This window comes from Pseudopipra pipra, chromosome 11 (genome assembly GCF_036250125.1).
Source record: "Pseudopipra pipra isolate bDixPip1 chromosome 11, bDixPip1.hap1, whole genome shotgun sequence".
In the NCBI taxonomy this organism is placed as follows: domain Eukaryota; kingdom Metazoa; phylum Chordata; class Aves; order Passeriformes; family Pipridae; genus Pseudopipra; species Pseudopipra pipra.
Window position 1 is genome coordinate 14,900,016 of NC_087559.1, and position 22,179 is coordinate 14,922,194.

Below are 22,179 nucleotides of genomic sequence, written 5' to 3' on the forward strand. Positions count from 1 at the left end.
TGTATATATATATATATATTTATTTATTTATAGATATTTTTAATATTAAAAGGGGGGAAAAATAGACCACTGTGCTAGCAAAGTCCCTGATGATGGTTTCATGTATGCCCATAGGCCTCTGGCTGGTGATTCCGGCGGTTTCGAGGCTTCTTCTGGTCCTGCTGCTCCTTGGCTTTGAGGCCAGCCAGCGGCTGCGGGGGGCTGGCAGCCGTGTGCCGCCAGTAGCCCTGGCAGTACTGGTCCAGGAGTCCCATTTCGGGCTGGGTGAGGAGCTGCAGCAGATCCTGGTAGCGGGGAGTGGGGGCACCCGGCAGGCCAGGAGGGGTCTCCGCCTGGACCAGCACGGCGTGGACAGCGCGGCTGCTGAGGACGCGGAGCTGCACCTTGGTCACCGTGTGCTTGAAGTTGTTCTCGGTGGCAGTGCAGGAGTAGAGGCCGCTGTCGCCGAGCTGGAGGGCGCGCAGCAGCAAGCCCTGCTCCGTCCGCAGCACCCGGCCCTCCACCCGCAGCTGGGGGACAGAGGGCACGGCTCAGCTGGCTGGCACATGGCACCCCCCGCACCCCCCGCACCCCCGGAGCAGTGCCCTGTCCTACCTCTTTCCGCCGGTCGCTGTTGTCCTTCTGCAGCAGCCACTTGACGCTGGCCTGGGGCGAGCGGGGCTGGCACTCCAGGAAGGCAGTGCTGCCCTCCACCCCGTACTGCACGGCCTCCACCGCATTCTTGTTGGCTGCAGGGGGCAGCCAGGTCATGCATCTCCAGACTCACACCACTCTACACTCCTGCCCTGCCCACTGATCCTCCAAGGGAGAGCTCCCATCCACCTCCAGCCACACACCCGCTGGGTGTCTGTCCATCCATCCATCCATCCCCCCTCATGTTCATCGTCCTGTGAAGTGCCCATATACACCCACGCATTCATTTATGCACCCATCATTTGCAGTCATCCTTCTCTCCACTGTATCCATTCATCCATCCATCCACCCATTCAAATCTGTTCAATCTCCTCCCCAACATATCCATCTATCCATCCATGTTCCACCCCCAATGTATTAATTTATCCATCTATGTTCATTCTACTCCCTAATGTATCCCATCCATCCATCCACCAACACCATCTGTGTTCATCCTCATCCCAATGTATCCCATGTTTGTCTTCCTCCCCAGTATCCATTCATGCACCCACCCACACAACCATCCATGTATCTTCCCATATATCCACCCACAAAATCATCAACCCACCCCTGTGTCCCCTGCCTCCCGCCCTCTGCCCTCAGCCTCCCCTCCCAGCTGCCCCTCATGCCGTGGGGCCGTGCCCCACACCTCCCTCACCGTTGGAGTTGTAGCCACGGCACTGCCGGATGGGGTTGCCGTGCCTGATGTCCTGCCGCCGGCTCCGCCTGTGGGGAGGCAGGAAGTGAGAAGGGGAGCCTGCGGCTGGGGGGTCCCTCCCTGCTGCTGCCCCCCGGCCCCCCGTACCTCTTGGAGGAGGCGGAGTAGCGGGTGCAGGCGCTGCCGTCCCAGGCGCAGTAGGGGTCCCGCGCCAGGCAGCAGTCGGCACAGGCCTCCCCGTACACGTCGCAGCGGTGCAGGGCCAGGTGGGTCACGCCTACGGCCGAGGACACATACAGCTGTTGCTGTTGGGGACAGAGAGCACAGGGTGAGATGGTACCTCATCCCCACCCTGCAAGGACCCCTGTGAGTCTCCTGCTCCAGCACAGTGGTGATGCTGGGCAGTGCCGTGGCTGGGCCCGTGATGGGATCTGCCCACCCAGCCCCCTGCCATGTGCTGTGACTCACCCTCTTGGAGGAGATGGTCATCGTCTTGATGGGTGCTGGCACCTGGACAGGGCGGGAGTGAAGAAGATGGAGGGGTGACAGCTTGGACTGAAGCTGCAGCCCTGGGGTGAGTACCTCTGACCCACCACAGGCAGCTGGAGCAGGGGCAGGCAGGAGGAGATGTGAGGGGGCAGCAGGCAGGAGGGCAAATGCTTGGAGTTCCTCCAGAGCTGGCCAAGGGGTGGTTGGTGTCCCATGGGGCTTACTGATGTCCCAGAGGGCTGGCTGGTATCCCAAGGGGCTGGTTGGTTGGGTCAAAAACACTCATCAGAGGGTGCAGGACAGGTAAGCCCTTACCTTGAACACCTCAATCTCTTCCAGCATTAGCTCCTCTGTCTCCATGTCATCCCGGGGGAGCACAATGACCTTCTGCACGGTGCCCCGATCTGCAAGACACCATGGTGCCCAGGGGCTCAGTGCCACCTCTGGGCACCTGTGCCCTCCCTGCCTGGGAGGGGGGTCCCTGCTGAGACTGGGGGTGGGAAGGATCCCCCAAGCCCATCCCCATCTCTCTCCTGCTGTGGCAGGTGACTGTGCCTGGGGTGTAGTGTACCAGCTCAGGTCACCACCTGTGGCTAGGGACTGCCACCACCCAGGGCAGCATGGGGACAGCAGCCAGGGAAGGACCACGATGGATCATGGGGGCTCTGGGATATGAGTTAAGAGAGGGGGAAGCACTGGGCTGAATGATGATGTGCCCAGGATGGGCACTAGGGTCTGGGAAGGACAGGGCTGGATGCCAGTGCTTCTAGGATGGGCAAGTGGGCAGGGGAGGCACAAGGCTGGATGATGGTGGGCTTAGCACGGGCAACAGGAAGCATGTAGGATAGATGCTAGGATCAGGAATAGGGTGAGGCTGGATGATGAGGCCCCTCCCTGGGATGGGCACCAGGGCGGGTAGAGGATCATGCTGGATCCCTAGAATGGGAAGTATTATGCTGGATTGTTGACTTCAAAGATGGGAACTGGGCTAAAGGAAGGACCAGGTTGGGTGGTTCGGTCCATAGGATGGGCACTGGGGCAGGGGAAGGACCAGGCCTTGAGGAGGGGCAGGGATCTCGGGGGGGGAGGGTGGTCTCAGCCCCTCACCCCACTCTATCGTGGTGGAGGGCACCGTGCTCTGGCCAGCCCTGGTGGTGCCCGTGCCCTCCGGGGCCGCGCCGGAGCATGCTGCGTTCCCCGCGGTGCGCGGCGTGGGTACCTGTGCCCAGGAAAAGCACCTCATAGCGCCCGTCTGCCGCGTCCACCTGGTCCACGGCCACGGTGGTGAAGCGGTAGTTGACGTTGGTGCGGACCACCAGCGGCTGGCGGTGCGTGGGGTACACGGCGTGGTACATCAGCGGGTGTGAGCGCATGAAGTTGATCACTTCATCAGGGTAGTCCTTGGTCGACTTCATGGATGGGGTGAAGGTCCCCCCAGGGCACTGTGGCACAACCATATTCAGGCACGGGTCCGAGGGTTCCAGCTGCCTGTCAGGCGCCAGCTCACCTCCCCATGGGTGCCCAGGGAGTACTTACGGTGCCCGGACGGGGATAGGGCATTTTGCCCGTGTAGGGCATCCACTGGTAGTTGGGTCCCTCCTTGTGTGCAAAGGGCCCGTTGAAGACCATGCGGATGTCGGCCATGGAGTAGACACACACGGCAGAGCCCTTGAAGACTGACCTGGGAGGAAGGATCTGCTGCCACCCTTTGGCTTGGTGCTGCCTGCCCACCCAGCTGGGACCCCTTCCTCTGCTGCACTGTGCCAGGAGGGTCAGCACTCACCCCGAAGCAGAGAACACGGCGTAGATAACAGGGTTCTTGGTGTCCTGAGTCTGCTGGATGAAGACGTCCTCTTGGGACAGAAAGATGGAGGTGTCACCATGGGGAAGGTGGGCAGGGGCGCCAGGGCATAGGGAGAGCAGCTACCCATGGGAAAATATGGTGAGGGGCAGCAAGGGTGTCCCCAGCCCTCCCCACAGTGATCCCCAAGCCTGCAGGGTTAGAGATGACTCCTGTCTCCCTTCTCGCCCACTCACGGAGCTCGTCGAAGTGCGTTTCAATTCCATCGGGTCCCGGCACGGAGCAGACAAGCCGGGCCTTCAGGAAGGTGCTCCACTTGTTCACAAGGCAGCAGTGGCCCCCATCGTCATTCTGCAACAGCGACACCCCTGCGGTCAGCCCTGTGCATTCCCCTTCCCCCTTCCCTGCCTGCTCCCCTGCCTGCCTGTTGCTTGCTCCACCTACCAGGCAAATGCGCCCAATGCGGGAATAGACCCCAGGGCTCAGCGGAGCATCGGCTGACTTCTCTCGGAAGAAGAAGTAGAGCTTGTCATCGTTCCTCTCGCTGCTGTCAGGGATGAGCTGGGCACGAACGAAGGCTGGGTCTGGAAAGGCACGACACAACATCAACCCAGCAGCACTCCTGCACCATACCATGGCAGGATGTTGAGCCTTGCTCTTCTCCAGCATCATCCTGCTCCTGGCAAAGCACTGCTGTGGTCACAGGGTGAGAGCTGAAGAACTGGGTCTCTCTGGTGATCATCAGTGCACCAGGAGGGGCTCAGAGCATCCCTAAGGACCTGGGAGCATTCCCAAGGAACACAGGTTGAAGAGATCCATCAGCTCTACGAGCAGGGTGGTGGGAACCAGTCTTCCCCCCAGAAGGAAACACACAGCATGGAAGCTTCTCAGGAAGCTTCTCCCTGCCATCCATCAGCCAGTGCCCAGCCTGTGCTGACAGCTCCCCCTCTTCGGGTTACCGCCCCGTCGGCTCCCCGGCCTGGCAGGATCATCCCATCTGCTCTGCTCTGTTTACTCAGCTGCCGTCCTGCGGGCAGGGGTGCTCCGAGAGGGGCAGGATGAGCGTTCGGGGTCACCGACTGCAGGCAACATGGTTGACATCTCAGCCCTGCAGAAATCCCTGCACGGACACCGGCAGAGCCAGCCCCACCGGCTGCTACCCAGCAAAGCTCCAGGCATGTCTGTCATTGCCCCACACAGCTATCCCTCTGCTCTTTTGCATCCATCCATCCACCATCCATTTATCCATCATCCATCCATCATCATCCACCCATCCATCATCCACCCATACATCTTCTGTCCATCCATCCGTCCACCTATCCATCAGTCATCAACTGTCAACCATCCATCCATCCATCCATCCATCCACCCACCCATCCACCTGCCCATGCTGGTTGCTGTCTCTGTCTTGGCAGAAGGATGCAGTATGACATGACAGGTGTCATCTATAGGGCTGGAGCCATGGGGTCCCCAGGGCACCCAGGTCAGCTGACACCTGAACTCACCGTTGAGCCAGCGGGAATTGTACTGGTCTGTCCTCATGGCCGTCTGCTTGCCCATGGTGCGGAAGATGGCTGCATCCGTGCCCATGAAGTCAATGTACACACCAGCATAGAGCTCTTCATCTGCAGAGGGCAGAGATCAGCCAGGAATGCCCCCCAGTCCCATCCACCCACCTTCTCCAACTGCCCCAGGCTTCATCCAGCCCCAGATCCAGCTGGTAGTCACGGGGCAACCAAGAGCCACTGCCTGTGGCCATCCCAGAGAGCTCTGGAGGTTGGTTCTGGTCTGTAACCAGGGACCCCACCTCTGCTGGGCCAAGTGCCCAAGGACTGGGCAACCTGGGTGCCCAGCCATCACTGCTGGGGCAGTAAGGGGTGGCAGGGGCAGGAATCTGACTCCTGGAGGATATTTGGACAACGCAGAAAGATGGTGGAAGCAGCTGTTCCATCTTGCCTGCATGTTCCCTCTGCCCAGTGCTGGCAGCACTGGCCCCAGGGAGCCACAGAACTCACTTATTAATGCAGAGACGGTGTCTACTTTGGGGTCGTAGGAACACTTCCCCTTGCCTGACTCCAGCCTGTCTGGCTCCAGGTAGAAGATATAATCCTGGAGAGGTAAGCAAATAGAGGAGCTGATTAGACTTTCACCCCTCCATCCCCGTGGCACCTTCCAAAGCCCACCAGGAGAGGCAGCCTCCTCTGGGATAGTGCCCAGCAGTGAGGATGGATGTGGATGGACCACAGAAGGGGTCTGCAGGTCTCCTGGGAAGCTGAAGCCCCTGTGAGCAACTCCTCCAACAATGATGGGTGCTTCTCCATGCCCTCCACCACTTGGAGACTTGGCTGAGCCACCAGGCTGAAATAGGACATCCATTCCCCAGATCCGGAAAAACATCCCCCTTTGGCTGCCTCTTCACTCCAGTTGGCTGTGCCGCACATCACTGCTTGTCCAGATCCAGGTCACACAGTTCCAACAGCTTCAGCAAGCAGGGTTTGGCCTGTGGCATAGCTCAGCTGCCAGACCCACCATGCTCCTCTTGCCAGGACCCATTTTCCAGCGGTTTTCTTCACAGGGTGAGATGCTGTGTCTGCTCCATGAGATGTCTCCCCACTGTCACCTCTGCCATGGCCAGCCCTGGCACCATCACACATCCACAGCCAGGGGCGAGACTGATGCTGTCCCCAGAGACCCACACAGAATCCTCCGCCGGTGCCACCTGGGGGCAGGCAGGGCCAGGCTGGCCAGCCAGGTCACCCCTCACCCTGGCATAGGGACCACCTTAAGCTGAGATGAAGCAGCATCACAGGAGCATCCATGGGAAGCCTGGGCCTGGGGGGGACCTTCAGCAACCAAATCAGGCTGGTGGGAGCTGCCTGCTGGCCCTGTGCCCTGACTCTGGTGCAGGGGTGATGGACATGGTGACAGCTGCCCTCCATCGAGAGGCCAGCAGGGTTCTGGCAGAGCCCCAGCTCTGGGAAGGGCAGGAGGGGGTGAGGAGCCAGGATCTCACCATAAGCATCTCCCACTGGAGGGTGCGCTCACACCAGCTCCTCCTCCTGGGACACCCAGCCCTGGAGATGAACACAGCCATGTTTCTGCCATCCCCATCGCCGCATTGTGCAGGCTGTGCCACTGTTACCATCACAAATGCCTCTGCCCAGTGCTGGCCCTGGTCCTGAGCTGGGCAAACTCCTCACAGGGACAACCTGTCTCTCTCCAGTGCAGCCCTTGCCATGGCTGCACCATGTCACCCTCCCAGCTGGGCAACCCATGAGCCATCGTGGTGCCAGCCCTGCTGTTTGGTTTAACATGTCTTGAAATGCACTGGAGTTGCCGGGAAGGAGGTGCTGGCAGCCCCCAGGGAGCTCCTGCTGGGGCACACACCCTGTCCCCAGCATGGAGGGAGGAACTCTGGGGACCCGAGGGGGCTGAAATGGCAACGGTCCTTCCCCGAGCTGGCAGCAGGAGCTGCCAGGCAGATGCTCACTGCCAACATCACCCTCTGCCCCCCCAATCACCCCAGGGGCAGGGGAGCCCCAGGCTGCTGTGGGGTGCCCATGCCCCATGTGCTCCCTGGCCCATGCACTGCCCCATGTTAGTCCGGGGGGGAGAGGCTTGGGGGTGACACTGTCAGGGTGGGCTGGACGCTGGGGTGTTCCCAAAAGCCAGGATGCTGTCACCTCCCTAAGCCCACTTGCCTGTGAGGATGACATGAGTCCCTCACAGGGCAAGACAAAGCAGCTGTGATGTTTCTGTAGACCCTACCCAAACACCTTCTCCACACCACATTGGCATCCTCCCCTGAATCATCCTGAGCCCAGTGGCTCTGCCAACACATGGTCCCACTTCTAAGGGACATAGCAAGCTGGAAGCTGGGCAAAGCTGGCGGTGGGCAGAGAGCCACCATCCCTGACAGTGTCCCCCATGGGGGGATCCTACATGGACTGGGAGAAAGGAGTTAGTGAGAGAAGGAGAGCCGACGCCAGGCCGGTGGCCGGGAGATGCTGTGCTGAGAGGGAAGGGGATGGCAGGGCTGCCCATGGCACAGGGTACCTGGACCGGGGGTTGGAAGCATGCCAGTGGGACGAAGGAGCCCGCGGCTCTGGCGTGCCCCTGGGGACAGGTGGGCACGGCTGCGGCGGGCTCCCAGACCGGTTCCCACCTTGCTTTGTGCTGGTCTCGGGCTGAGGGGGCTGTCGGTGGATCTGCTTTCCCGGCCTCCCGGCTGGCTCGGCGGAAACCCCTGGGGAAAAGGAGCAGGGCAGACAGTTAGCGCTGGCGGGGGGAAGGACCCCCCAGGGCAGGGGCGAGCGAGGGACCCCAAGAGCCGGGGTGATGGATACCCATGGAGCAGCAGCACTGCAGTCCCCCTGGGTGATGGTTATGGGGGTCCCTGAATGCTTCAGGCTGGGGTGGCCTCTGCTCTCTCCTGCAGAACTGGGGTGCCCTGGCATGGGGCAGGAGAGAGAGGAGAGGCAACTGCCCACAGGCAGCCAGGCTGGGCTCACACCTGGGGATGCAAAAATGGCACCTGCCACCCAGCTGGCAGCACCCTGTACCAAGGAGCAATACCCCAGTACCAAAGGTCCTGGCACCACGGGGTCACTGGAACCCCCAGTCCCTGCCACACTGCCGCTGGTTCTGCTGAAGGGACACATGCACCAGCACCCTTGGTCCTCCTCAAATGCTGCCACTGCCCAGCCTGGTCCCAGTCCAGTCCCAGTCCAATACCAATTTGGAGTGGCTTGAGCAGCATCCACCTCTCTCAGTGCCCATGCCAGGCTTGGGAGCACTGAGGCAGACATCCATCCTTCACATCCAGCGCCGTGATCCTCCCTCGGCTTGGGCTGGTGGCCCTCTCTCCAACCACAGGAAAGGACACAGCCTGAGACCTACAACTCCAGCACAGAGGTGACAGATACCTCACAGGGCTTGGGACTCCTGGGACACCTGTGTTGCTACTTGCAGAGATTGGCTCCCTCCTGGGACTGAACTGAAAGTGCTCCTCTGTCTGCTGTGCATCCGGTCTGGTGGCATGCAGCTTCAATGCCACCCTCTCACTGCATGTTGTGGTCCTTGGGGCTGGATGACATCCATCAAGGACAACCCTGATATGGCCACATGTGCTGGCACAGCCCCTGCCATGGTTCTTCCTGTACAACGCCAGTGTTGTGGTGTCAGGCATCCTTGGAATCTGTGGTGAGTGGCTCAGCAGCCTGGCAATGGGTGGCACAGTGGGTTGACATGTTCCTCATCCTGGTGGAGATTCAGCAGCGGCTTCAGCCAGCAGGGTGGGAGGGCATGTCACGTGGAAGCTGCCATCAGGTTCCAGACAGGGGGGCACAGTTCCAGTGCGAAGAGAAGTCCTCGGTCTGCAGAGATGGCTCGGCCCCACTCAGCAGCACAACACCGTTAGCCAAGGTCACTCCCAGCCTGCCACTGCCCACCCAAGCCTCTGCCCCCCTCACCCCAGCACCAGCCGGCAGAGCTGAGCCCTCATGCACCCTGCTGCAGGCCCATGGTGGCTGTGCCAGCACCACCCTGCCCAGCACCGGCTCAGCACCCCATCCCTCCCACCCCTCACCTGGGCTTTGCGCCCACGGTTGACGAAGGCGCAGATGGGGTTGTAGGCACCGGTGCCACACACATAGAGATGTGTCCGGTTCCAGGGCTGGATCAGGCGGATGAAGTTGCCACACTCCCCCTGAGAAGCAGAGTAGAGGGTATCAACCCCAGCAAGGGGCCACAGGTCGGGGTGGGGCCATGGTTGGTGTGGGCATGTGATGGTGTGATGTGGGCCATGGGATGGAATGTCATTGGATGGCATGTGACATGGGACAGCATGGATCAAGGGTTAGCATGGGCCACAAGGTGTCAAACCAGAGAGCCCAGCCCTGGCTGGAGGGAGGAAGCAGCATGGGGAGCTCAGCCTCCTACTCTCCCGGGAAGCTCTCCTTGACTTGCATGGCTGGGACAGAGGGGGTGGCAGGACACTGTGACACTCTGGAGTGCCAACCCATTCCAGCACAGTTGCAGATGCTGTCACACTACAGGGGACTCAGGGGATGGCTTTTCCAGGGTACGACACAAGGACATGAATTCCCCTCCAGTGCCCTCCACCAGCCCTCCTCAGCTACCAGAAGGGGGTTCATGGTGGCCACTCACGTTGCTGTTTTTGCCTGACAGGATGCACTCCTCAATCCTCTGCTGGGACGCAGGCCAGTGGATCTGCAGAGACACCAACTCAGGGGAGACCAGGGCTCCCACCCAGCCCCATCAGCACCCACCACTTCCCCATCAGCACCAGTTGAGCCCATCATGCCCATCAAGCTCTTGCCCTGGCATCGAAAACACCCCTCAGATGCCTGGTTGTCCCTCTTCCACCTGCCCCCCCCGCCCTGTGACAGCAGCTTACGATGAGGGGCTCGCGGTTGATGTCGTGCAGGTCCAGCGACAGGACGTAGTCCTTGCTGCCCACGTACATGCGGTCGTGGTCCTCGTCCTTCAGCAGGATGCGGTAGTCGCTGGAGTTGAGGAGGAAGTTGAAGAAGTGGGCTGTGCCCGTCGCCTTCAGCTCTAGAAGGGGAAAGCACCCCAGGGTCAGCACCCCAGGGACTCCCGTCTTCCCCAGTGCCATCCCTGCCCCTGAGTCCAAGCCTGGTCCCAGCTGCAGGAGGGTGAGTCCCGTGACAAGAAGTGCCCACCTCCCAGGCCATGGTGCCCACCTTCCAGTCTCATAGTGCCTTCTTTCCCCTCCATGAGCACCATGATACTGTCACCTCTGTGCAGGACATGGGACAATGACAGAGATGCTCATGGCCACTTGGGACAACCAAGACTGGCCAGGAGAGAGGGCAGCAGGACCTGGGCTCAGGAGACCCAGCGCACCACAGCAGAGAGTGGAGTTCGCCATTAAGATAGGGCAAGAGGTGGGGGCGCCCTGACATGTCAGCCCAGGGACTAAAACCTCTGGCATCATCCTTCTGCCCTGTGACCCCATGCCCAAGCCAAGCCTCTGGCTCTTAGGATGGGGGAACTGGGACGCCAGGGAGCCAGCTCCTGGGGAGGGGATGAGCCTCTCCCCTACCCTGCACACCCCACCCCCCTTGGAAAGTTATTTTTAGCCTGAGTGTGGGAGCAAGGAGTGAAAGAGGATAATGAGGGTCATGAATATTCACAAGTGCAGTGAGGCAGCCAGATGGAAGGCAGAAGTGCTGCAGATGATGTGGGCCAGTGCCAAGAACCATGAGGCAGGGACCAGGACACGAGTGAGACAGAGCACGCTACCCTGACAGGACACTACCTGCCCTTGATGCCACTTTTTGGAGGTGCCACTCGCCTTGCAGGTGTCACCCCCTTTTGATGCTAGACCCAGATATCAGATGCCACCTCCATGGGATGACATCTGCTCTGGATGCCTCTTCCTTTAGAGGTGCCATCCCTTTAGATGCCACCAACAACCATCGGATGCCACTCCAAGCCATCAGATGCCATCCCCATAGGACATCATCTTACCCATATGCTTCCCTCTGGAGGTGCCACTCTCTTTAGATTATACCAACAGCCATTGGATGCCACCTCCTTGTGTTGCCATCTCCCTCTGAAGGCAATCCCTCTGGAAATGCCACTCTTTTTGGAGGTATAACTCCCTTTGGATGCTACCTACAGCCATCAGATGACATTCCCATAGTACACTGGTCCAGTGAGTATCCTCACCCTGTGGAGTTTGTCCCTTTGTGCAGGCACTGGGAGCTGGGAGCAGCCCTGGGGACCCCCCTTCCTGGGGAGGAACAGAGAAGGTCCTGCAGGTCAGTCAGGAAGGAGCCTGCTGGCTTCCAGGCAGGGCTGGGCAGGGCTCCAGTGGCCAGCTGCCATTCCCAGTGGGAGGCCAAGTGCCTGCAGATCTCCCTGACCTCCCAGCCTCACAGAGGACTGGCAACATCCCACCAGTGTCCCCAGGGTCCCTTCTCATCCTGGGCACCCACTCTGTCCCACGGCTGGCAGTGGTGCTCCCCAGTCCCATGGTGGAGCCCACTCAGCGCCGCTCAGCTGTGGTGGTGAGGCCAATGCACTCCAGGCACCACGGGGTGGGAATGTGCTGGAACAGGCTGCGGGAAACTGCATCATGGGACAGGAGATCAACCTCCCCCAGCCTGGGGGTCTGCCCTTCTGCCAGGGCTGGATGGACAGGACAAGCACAGTGGGTAGGAGGAGGGGCTGGCAGTTTGGGCTGCAGGCGGGGGGTCCACGGCAGAGGTGGGATGGAACAGTGCCAAGGATGGAGGGTTGGGGAGCTGCTCAGCCACCCACGGCACGCTCCTCCTCCTGCCTGTCCCATCTGGGCTCCAGATGCTCCCTGTGGCGGGTGCTGGCTCGCCTGCCACCCATGGTGTCCCCAGTCTGTCCTGTAGCCTTCCCTGCCCGTCCCACAGTGTGCCTGCCTGTCCCATGGCGCATTGGGTCTGGTGCCTGCCTGTCCCATGTCCTGCAGCTGCCCCACTGTGTGTGTACATGTGTGTGCCCCACAATACGTGTGTGTGAGCGCACTTCCCCTGGTGGGACACTGATGTTGGTGGGGACTGGAGTTTGGGAGCCAGGAAAGGGCAGGGCAGCTCCAGCAGAGGGTGAGGCAGAGCAGAACAGCTCGTCCCCAGCTGCCGATGATGTAACTGCATGCCCAGCTATCCCGGTCAGGACAGAGACACCTGGAGCAGGCAGACAGAAATGGCAGTTAAACTGGGAAGAAGCCCCCATGACAGGACAGACCCCCATCCTCACTGCCTGGCCTGGGGATGCCATGTCCAACCTCCCAGGAGACGTGCTCCCATCCTCGCCCTCCTGGCCGGGACCCTGGGGCTGAGCCGGGCAGCACCAGGACACTGGTGGCAGAGTCCCATGACAGTGACAACTGCAAATATCTGACAGCCACTAGGATGGGCGTCCCCAGGACTTGGCAGGTGACAAGGCCAGCAGCACAAAAGGCCCTGGCCCCCCGCCGGGGGCTCCATTCAGCCCCCCACGGCCCAGCGATCAGAGGGGGCACTCCCTAGGCAGGGTGGTGACAGATCCACTGCCCCGTAACGCCCTCTCTAAAGGCGATGGAGGGGCGGGCGAGCCCCTGCCCCAACCTCTGACCTTCCAAACCTTCATCCCCCTGCCCTCCCTGCCTAATCCCCTATCGCCACTGTGCTCCCAAACCTGCCCCCAGCAGCTGCAGGGTGTCCTGGGGCTGGAGAAGGGGCACCCCCGGGCTGGAGAAGCCGGCTCATTAGCTGATGCGCCCCGATGAGCATACACTCTCCTGCACCCCCATTGCCAATCCCGGCACCAGCAGAGCTTCCCTGGCTGGCCGGGAGCCTAATCCCATTTTAATTGCCCAGCACCGGAGCCAGGAGCTGCTCAGGCATCACAGCCAGGGTGGCCTCCCTGGGGATCGTCCCCTCGCAGCATTCCGTGGAGCCCCCAGGCACTCACCTCCCCCAGAATCATTCTATGGCCTTGGGCGTTGAGATTTAATTACCCTGCACCCTCAAGCAATGCCAGTGGCCAGGAGCCCGAGGGCTGGCAACAACGGGAAATGCTTTTCTTTGCCGGTGGCACCACCGCCCCACTGCACGATCTGCGAAGCCAAATTCCCCCTGCAATGCCAAACTCGGGCTGCATTCCCAGCCCTGGCAGCTGCCCATGCTGTCATCCTTGCTGGCTGCCACCAGTGGCCTGCACGGGCAGGGGTGAGCAGTCCCTACCCATCACCCATTGGCATGGAGACCCAAAGCAAAGGGGAGATTTGGGGAATTCCCAATAAACCAAACACCCCCAAGGGCTTCTCACCCCACCCTAGCCCTCCAAATCCCCCTCAACCTCCCCCCCCCCCCCCCTCCCAAATATCACAAGGGCACCAGCATGAAGAGTTAAATGCCATTAGGACCTGAGCGGGGCACCTCCCCAGGTGCACCATCACTGCATTCCCCAAAACCAATTACAGGCGCTCTCACCTAATTAGATTCTAATTATGGGCTTGTAGCGCATTCAACATAATTAGCATGTAAATTACACGGCGTGTTTATATTCAATAACTGCTCTCCCCCCCGCGGCTGGCGGAGCCAGCGCCTTTCGGGAGCCCTTTCTTTGCATGAGGGAGAATGAATTCACTCTAAATGCCGATGGAGAAGCCCAGCATTGATCCCAAGGGAGCCTGGCACAGCAGGGATAAATCCCATCTCCATCCTGCAGCGTTTTATCCCACAAATTTAGAAGCATGTCCCAAATTTTGATGATGTTCCCTGCTAATTTTTTCCCTACTTGAAATTTGGGATGTAGTAGATGATGCAGCCAGAGAGGCAGGATAGGGAGCAATGCCAGGAGAGGGATGGGGGGCTGAACATGTCCCCTCGCGTGGTTAAAGCATTTGTTGTTATTGGGGCTGATCAAAGAGCTGGGTGGGTCGTCCGATGAAAGCAGAATTGCTTATTTGTTTGAGCGTCACTCCGCTACCCCTTGATGGGTTATTTATGATGTAATTAAGCTAATTACATGTAATAAGAGAGTTTCCGTGGCCCCCAGCCAAGCTCTTTTCCCATTTAACCGATTCACAGGTGGGAGGAAACCGAAGCTGCCTTGCAGGGGCTTGGGAGATGAAATGACTCTGGCTCCCGCTCGCTGCCTTCCACTCCCGATCATCTCCAGCCCCCCCGGAGCACCACCCCATGCCGGCACTCGTGGCAGGGGACAGGTGCTGCGGCCGCCCGGGTCAAATCCCTTGGGATGAAAGCGGTGCCGGCCGGGTGCTCCGTGCAGCCATCGCCGCCCGGCCGGTTGGGTGCAAGCCAAAAAAAAAAAAAACGGAAAAAAAAAAAAAAAGAAAGAAAACCCAGATTTTTTCAGCCGAAACCGCTGATTCATCCCCCGGCCAGCCTGCCCCAAGCGCTGGTGGGTGGATGTGCCCCAGCAAGCAGTGCTGGCAGTGGGGAACCCCATCCCTACTGAGCATCACTCCTCAGTGGTGACCCCGAATCCCTGCTGGGAGCTGGGTCAGGGGATGCTCCAGAAGCAAGAAAACCCCTTCAGGAAAGAGCTTGGCTTCAGAAAAAAAGACTTTAATCCCCCCAAAAACAAAGAGCTGAGCCGAGGTGTCCCCACCCGCCGGCTTTTAGGCTTTTTTTGTTTAACTTTTGGACATTATTTCCTTCCGCAGCCCCTGAGGGCAGGGCACAGTGCCGGGCGGAAAGCGCTGCTGCTCCGGGCCCTCTGCTCTGTGCCCAAGCAGCACCAGAGTAGGGGGAACACCCACGCCAGGACCCCAAGAAGGGCCATGCTGCTCCATAAGCAGCACTGTTAATTTGAGGGATAACTAGCTTATTAGATACAGGCTTGGGGGGGATGAAATCACACCGGGGTTTTTTTGGGGGGAGGAGGGTTTAAGGAGCTTATGGAGCTTCGCAGCCGGAGCCAGGGAGCTCAGCCCCAGCAGCAGCCGGTCCCAGCGGGTGGGGGAGCCCTGCCACAGCCCCCCACTGTCCCAGCCAAGGAAATCCTCTTAGGGGTCAAAGAGTTCAGCCCCATGTCCCCGCCTCCAGGGCGCGGGAAAGGGGACTGCGACATCCCCCTGACCTTTGTGGGGTCTGAGGAGCAGTGTGGGGATCCAGCACACCCCCAAACTCACGCCAGGGTGGGGACCAACAGTGCCAGCACTGCCTGGCACGTTCCCAGGACTGGCTGTCCCCAAGCCCTTGGCCCTTCCTGCACCCCCGTGCCCCCCCATGTTTATTCCATCCTGCTGTCGCCAAGTGGTGCCCACAGCTGCGGCAGCTTAGGAGGGCGCCTGGGCGGCCCAGGGACACAGTCCCCTGTCCGGGCTCCTCTCCAGCCATCTGCCACCCCCTGGCCTGGATCAAGAATGCTGATATCCCCTGGCCACCGGCAGAGATGCCAGCAGGGTGAGGGGGGAAACTGAGGCACGAGGCAGGCAGGAGAGAGGGCACACAGGCGGCTGGCAGCGAAGCCAAGAGGGGACTCCATGCTTGATTTATTCTTTCTAAAGTGATTTTTTCCCCTTGCAGGAACTGCCCTGCCTCTCACCCAGCCCCTCCCTGCCAGGGCTGCCCCTGCTGGACGTGGGCCACAGATTTTCCGAGAGGTGCCAGCACGGCTGTTCCCCTCACGGCGGGGAGCGGCTCCTGTTTTGAAGCCCCACGGAGAGTCCTGACCTCGACGGCTTCCCACAGCGATGCGGGGTGAGAGCCCACCCTTCCTTCCCACACGCTTTTCCCACGCCGGACAGAGAGCAGGACATGGAGGGATGAATCACCATCATCATCACCTCCTGCATCCTCGTGGGGAACGGGCCAGCCTCTCCGGTGCCTGAGCCCCCAGCCCGGAGGAAGGCCCAGAGGAGAGGGGGCCGCAGGATGTGTACGGGAATGGGGGGGGGAATTTCTAGCAAGGAGATGATTAAAAATATCCACCCTATTTCTGGCCAGCACTGGGCTGGGATCTGGGAAGAGCTGTTGGCAAAAGGGAGCTGTGCCGGAGCCGCTCCCAGCACTGTTCTTTCCATGCCGGTCACCTTCCTCCTGCCGACACATGGACAGGAAAGCCTTGAGAGGAGGACAGACGTAAGGACACCATGGGGGTGACGGGATGGGGGGAGGACCGGGGGATGACCCTGCCCAGCCCATCAGGGCACAGGAGCTTGGCTCCCACCCCTTCCCTATCGCTTTGGTATTTTATGTATGTATTTTTTTTAACACACTCAGAGACGCCGGGGCTCCGTGGAGGATGACGCAGGCCCCGGGGAGCTGCGACAAACCTCTGGCGCGCGATAACAAGCAAAGGCAAACAAACCCAGAGACGCTCCCGGGGCTGGCAGGGCTCCAGGCAGCGTGGCTGCTGAGGCACGGCACTGGGGGACACACACGGGGCCCCTTCCCCAGCACCCTGCCTTGCTTATGGCCACCTTGACCCCACAGCGCAGTGCCTTGGCACAGGGATGCTTTAGTCAGAGGGATGTTGGTGGTGGGGACACTGCACCCCAAACCCAGCAGCATCCCTCCAGCTGTGCCCACACCAATGGCCTCCAGGTTCTCTGTGGCACCACGGCTATGTCCCTGATGGCAAAGTCCAGCCCAGCTCATCACAGCAGTGTCCCCCAGCCCAGACCCATCACAGCCAGCCCCACTGCCTGCATCTGTCCTGGGGGATTTGGGGCAAGGAATGTGGGTACCAGCCCTGGCTCCCCAGGTAAGAGGAGGGGCTGGACCCTCCAGGATGTGCCACTGCCATCCCACATCTCATGGTCCCATGACTTTGGGGAGGCTGCGGACAGATTATTAACTTGGGATGCTGCTCACTGACAGTTCAGTGCGTGGAGTCCAGCTGGCCCTTGAGGAAGACCCCGGGATAATTCTCTGCTGCCACCACCGCAGCAAGAATGCAGGCAGGGAAGAGGTGAGTAGCATCCCTTCCCAATTCTGATGTGCTTGGATCCAGCATGCCACTGGCATTTCTTCTCTGTGTGTCAGTGCAAACCAGTCCTTCTCCCACTGCAAATCCCCTCTCTGGGCAGCAAGGGCAAGGGGAGCTCTGCCAGACCTCCTAAGACAGGAAGGAGTGGAGAACCTGACACAGGCACTTGGGTGATGCTCCCAGGTCCCCTGAGTGCAGCCAGGGGCCCTTGCTCCAGCCAACCGGGGCAAAAAAATACCAAGTCCAAACCAGCCCCCAACATGCAGCTTAATCATGTCTATCTGGAATTCAGCTTCCTCCTGGGACACACCGTGGCAGTGGGCACCAAGTCCAACTGGGGCTTCACTGGAGCCTCCCCTCCCCGCAACACAGCTGTGAGGAAGATATGCCCTGAGCCAGGGTGGGGAGGCATCCCTACAGCAGCCAAAGTGCCCCAGCAGCCCCCAAAATCCTCAGAAAACACCTTTCTGAGAGGAAAGCTCTGCCTGCCTCTGGGGAGGAACTGCTCACTGCTTTCCAGCCTGGACTTGTCCCCAGACTCTTCATACCAGCCCTTTTTCCTGCCGAGACCAGCCCGTAACACCCTCGACCAGCCCTGCCCTGCCGTGTTTGCCGCCAGCCCCCCGGCCCCTCCTGCCCTGTGCTCATCGTCGGTTCTGCCACCACATCCTGGGCTCGCCGGTTCGGTTCCTGACTGGAGGGCAAAGGCACGGTGGGACAGCACAGCAGGGGCACAGGCAGCACAAGCAGCACACCCCCAGCTCTCCCAAGGACTCGAAGGGGAGGCAGACACGAGACTCCTCGTGTCTGTCACCTCCTGACACGCATCCAAGCAGACAAACCCCCAGCAGGGACAATTTCCATTCCGCTCCTCGAGGTTTGCAGCCCTCGGACTTGTCTCATCGTCCCCAGCCCACCCCACTCAGCATCCACAAAGCAGGAGCTCACGATAAACCCCTTCACCAATGTGCACCCCAAAGCTGACCTAGGGGTCCCCCCACAGCTCCTGGAGTTGGTGGGTGGGCTGAGCAGCCCCGGCATCAAAGGGTTAAACACCTTCCCCCCACCCGGCACCCTCCCCTCCTGCCTCTCCCGGCTCCCTGCCAGCTCCCAGGCATTAATACCAGCTGGGGGGGTCGGGGCGGCGTCAAGCTGCTGTCTGGAATCGGGGTGCCGCGGGGGGGGGGCTTCCTGCACCTCAGCATCCACTTTTGCCAGATGGAGAGAGCTACCCACTCACTAGGGAAAGCATGTTGGGGGAATCAGGCAGGCTACCAGCCCTCCCAGACTGTGTGTGCTGGGGCAGACTGGGAGCTCAGCCACACCTGAATATGGATTCCCATGGAGATTTCTGGGGATGCAGCTTGCTGATGCCCCCCGAGTGAGAAGAGGAGAAGGAGCAGCCTGCACTGGACTGCCCCTGGTTTCCTTCATCTTGGTGTCCCACCCTACCCCCCGACTCCCACCACCAGGCTCTTACCTTTGAAGGAGAGCTGGACCCTGGGAGTGGCCAAGCTGTGGTCCTTAGGGTGGGCAGCCCGCCAGCCCAGAGTCAGCAGGGTGGCCCAGAGGAGGACGCCGACCACGGGCATGGTGGGCACGCGCCTGGGCGCTGAGATCGAGGGGAGTCCGGGGGGGCTGAGCCTGCCAAGGACGGCACATGGGGGAGGGATGTCAGTTCACTGCACCCACTATCCCCCCAGGGGGTACAAGCCCCACATCTCCTCATCTCGCTCTCCATCATCTGCTGGCAGGCAGCATCCTCTGGGGAGGGCTGGAAGTCAGCCCAGGGGGCTGAACTCCACTCTGCAGGCTGGGGGGGTGGGGGGGCAGGAATTGGGAAGGGGGGAGGCCCAGCCTCACCTCCTTGGGTGCCGAGCCAAGCACACAGGGCGAGGCGAGCGCAGCCAGAACTGCTGCAGCACGCTCCTCCACCCAAGCCAGTGAGCCTTGCCCAGGTGAGGAGCATCCCTCCATCCCTCCTCACACCCCCCCTCGGCTGCAGCATCCCCCTCCCCAGAGAGGTCCCACTCCTAGCCCTCCCCACCTCTCCTCCCAGCCCCCAGCAAAGCTACAGCAAGCAGAGCTGGGATCAAATCTTTCCAACATGAAGGAAATCTGGACTTCATTATTCCAAGAACGTACAAAAAAAAAAAAAGGGGATTTTTTTTTTTTCATAAATAAAAGAGGAAGAAAAAGAAGAGGAAAAAAAAAGCCCTGCCTGTGTGCCAGGCAGCTGGACTCCCTGGGGCTCCAGCACTGAGTGGAGTCCGCCAAGCTGCCTCCAGCAAGCCACACATGCACCCCGGCACGGCACGGTGCGCAGTGCCCCCCGCGCACCCCGCTGCCCCTCCTAGAGGGACCATCCCCTGGGCCAGCCCCCTCACCCGAGGCAGTACCTTCCTGGGGGTCCACAGGATGCCCAGGGCAGGATTTGAGAGGAGGCCTGCAGTGGGAAGCCCCCCGTGTCCCCAGGTAGCTGCACGCTTGGGTGGGATGTGCTGTGCCACAGTACCGGGTGGGCTCGGGCATGCGAGGAATGTCCGGCCAGCCCAGCCAAAGGGGCTCTGCGCTGTGGCGATGGGGGGGTCCCCACCACACCACTCCCACAGGGCCATGCCCTCCGGGGATCTGTCACTGCACAGCGCCACGGGGGACAGGCACACCCAAAGCCAGGCGGATGGCTGGGAACCCTCCGGGGCACCCCACAGAGGGATGCTGGGCTGCAAGAGAGGCAATCCCGCACCCCACCCGGGTGGTCTGGCCGGTGTATCCTGGAGTGCACAGCACCCGTGCCGCCAGCCCCGAGTGGGACAAGGGCAGAAGCACTGTCACCAGCGGCAGGGCAAGACCCTGAGCGCGGTGGCACTGCCGTTCCCTGGGGCTTCATGGTTTTTTTTCTCCTTTTTGCTTTTGGGGTAAGTAAATATTTCAATTTGCTCCTCTGCCCCTGAGCACACCCAGCTCTGCTCCATTGTACTGGCATTCGATTCCCTTTCAGGCTGCCTTCCCCCTTCTCCCACCCATTCCCGGGCTCTGCCCTTCCCATCAGCGCCGGGCTGGGACAGCCTGCACCCCCAGTTCCTCCACCAGCCAAAACTCCAGTTGGTTGCAGTTAAATAACCCCCCTCCATCCAAACCTCCCCCCTCTCCCCGGCAGCTTTAGGAAATAATTCTGGCAAATCCCACTATTGCATTTGGATGGAGCGGCGTACGCGTCAGAGACAGGGAGCGAGATGGCAAACAAAGGAAAAGAGGGAGAGGAGGGGAGCGCAGCAAGCGCAGGGCGAGGAGGGGGGAAAAGGCCGGCGGCGACTGGGGGGCACCCAGGCCCGGCCGGGAAAGGCAAATTCCAAGGAAGCAAAAAGGGAAACGGGCCATTGGAGTGCACCTTGGCCAGGAAATCTCCATTTCCAGGGTCATCTGCACTCCGGGGAAACTGAGAACTCCAGGGGAGAGCGGCCACATTCCTGCCCCCCAGCCCCCGGGCTGTCTGGGCTTGGAGGGGTTTTTTTGGCAATTAAAGTTTGGCCATTGCTGGTGCCGCTGCAGGAAGATCAAAATCCTTCTCGGCTTTATCCCCCCTCCCCAGGCTGGTCAATGCAGCGCCGCCGAGCCCAGGCAATTAGGGAAAGGTTTTCTCGGCTGGAATAGGGGCTCCTTTGGGGGATCGAACCCCCAAAGAGGGCTGAGGGGATGCCTCGGGAATGCCCTCGGGGTGCCCGGGGGGGGCTGAGGGGTAGGGCTGCCTGCACGCCTGGTCCCCGTGGGCTCGGGAGAGAGCAGGAAACATTTTGGGAGGGAAAAGCAATAGAGGCAGGATAGGCAGCGGGAGGGGAGCCTGGCCCACCTCCGGCCGCGGCGCGCGATGCCACAAGCGGGAAGGGGGGAAAAATAGGTAATAAAACAACGGAATACAGTATAATAATGCTAAATGTCCAGCGCGGCCCCGCGCACCCGGGAAATAACTTTGCACAACTTCGCGCTCCGGCACGACTGGCCTATCCTGTTCCCAGGGAGCGCCGACTGTCCCCTGCGCCCCTCACCCGGGCGCCCTCTGCGCACCCCCAGCCCGCCGGGGCGCGGAGTCCCGCCGGGGCTCGGCGTTCCACCTCGGCGGGCTCCGGCAGCCTGCTCGGCCGTGCCGGGCGTTCTCCGGGGGGTGTGTGTGTCCCGGCACCCCCTCCCGGGCACCCCTCGCCGCCGAGCCCTGCCGCAGCCCCCCTGCTCCGGGGGCTCCCTGCCAGCCCCCATCCTCTTGGACAGTCCCCCCGCTCCGAGCGGGACAGGGGCGCGCTGCCCAGCCGCGGCTGCCGGGAGCGGGGGTACCGGCACGGATCCCCCACCCCGGTACTACCCCTCTGCGAGGCGGGCAGCGCGGGGGCTCCACAGCGCCCGGTGCCGCCGCCAGCGCGGGGCTGGGGTCCCAGCACCACACCGCCGGCACCAGCCCGCGCCCCACCTGCCCACTTCACCGGCAAGTTGCGGCGTGGGGTGGTGGTGGTGGTGGGGTGAGAGACCGACCCACACACGCGCGAGTTCCGAGCGGAGGAAAGTTTCTCCCGGGGCGCCCCCCGCGCCGGGCACCCGCCCCGCCGCCCGGCGAGGCTCTTACCTCCGCGGGGGTCCCGGCGGCGGCTGCGGGGGTGCGGAGGGCGGCGGGGCTCAGCGCCGCGCCGGGGTCCCGCGGCCCCCCGCCATCTCTCGGCCGCGACTGCCGCCGCGGCCCCGGCCCGTGAGCGGCGGGCGGGGCGGGGCGGGCACCGGGCGGGGCTCGGCCCCCACTGGGCCCCGTTGCGGGGCGCCGCGGGGGGCGTCCTTTGCATGGACACGCCCTCCAGTAACGCCCCTCCCTGCCCCGGGCCGCAGGTTCGAGCCCCGGCGCCGCCCCCGCCTCTCACCTCTGGCTCCGGCCCTTTGTTGCGGGGTGCAGGCGGTGCCCCCGGTGCCGTGCCAGCCCGCCGGCGGATCGCTGTTACCTCCGCGGCACACCGCCCTCCCGCCGGTCCCGGGAAGGAGGCGGATAAATAAGTGCCGTCCCTCCTTTGTCTGCCGCGGCGGGGGGCGGCCCGGGGCGGCGGGGGGCTGCGGG

The 22,179-nt window shown here is 61.5% G+C and overlaps 1 protein-coding gene across 2 annotated transcripts; it reads right to left on the reverse strand.

Moving 5' to 3' along the window:
• On the reverse strand, positions 1-21,833 carry SEMA3F (semaphorin 3F). 2 transcript variants are annotated; one of them, XM_064667741.1, is made up of 19 exons: positions 21,703-21,833; positions 18,568-18,731; positions 10,039-10,199; positions 9,789-9,851; positions 9,208-9,327; positions 7,786-7,866; positions 5,636-5,729; positions 5,126-5,245; positions 4,065-4,204; positions 3,857-3,971; positions 3,603-3,672; positions 3,356-3,500; positions 3,039-3,261; positions 2,135-2,223; positions 1,799-1,840; positions 1,478-1,635; positions 1,331-1,398; positions 595-728; positions 1-509 (listed from the first exon to the last, which is right to left on the reverse strand). In XM_064667741.1, exons 2-19 carry the CDS (start codon positions 18,677-18,679, stop codon positions 99-101), a joined length of 2,346 nt encoding a protein of 781 aa, XP_064523811.1. In that variant the 5' UTR covers positions 18,680-18,731; positions 21,703-21,833; the 3' UTR covers positions 1-98. The 2 variants fall into 2 exon arrangements, with proteins under 2 accessions (XP_064523811.1, XP_064523812.1); XM_064667742.1 differs by lacking the exon at positions 7,786-7,866 and having other exon boundaries at positions 21,703-21,832.
• Positions 21,834-22,179: the final 346 nt, after the last annotated feature.

Coding starts and splice junctions, on each gene's coding strand:
- SEMA3F (XM_064667741.1), bottom strand. CDS start 18,679: ATGCCCGTGGTCGGCGTCCTCCTCTGGGCCACCCTGCTGACTCTGGGC. Junction 9,328..9,788: donor TGTCAGGCAAAAACAGCAAC/GTGAGTGGCCAC, acceptor TCTGCTTCTCAG/GGGGAGTGTGGCAACTTCAT. Junction 1,841..2,134: donor AAGAGATTGAGGTGTTCAAG/GTAAGGGCTTAC, acceptor CGCCCTGTCCAG/GTGCCAGCACCCATCAAGAC.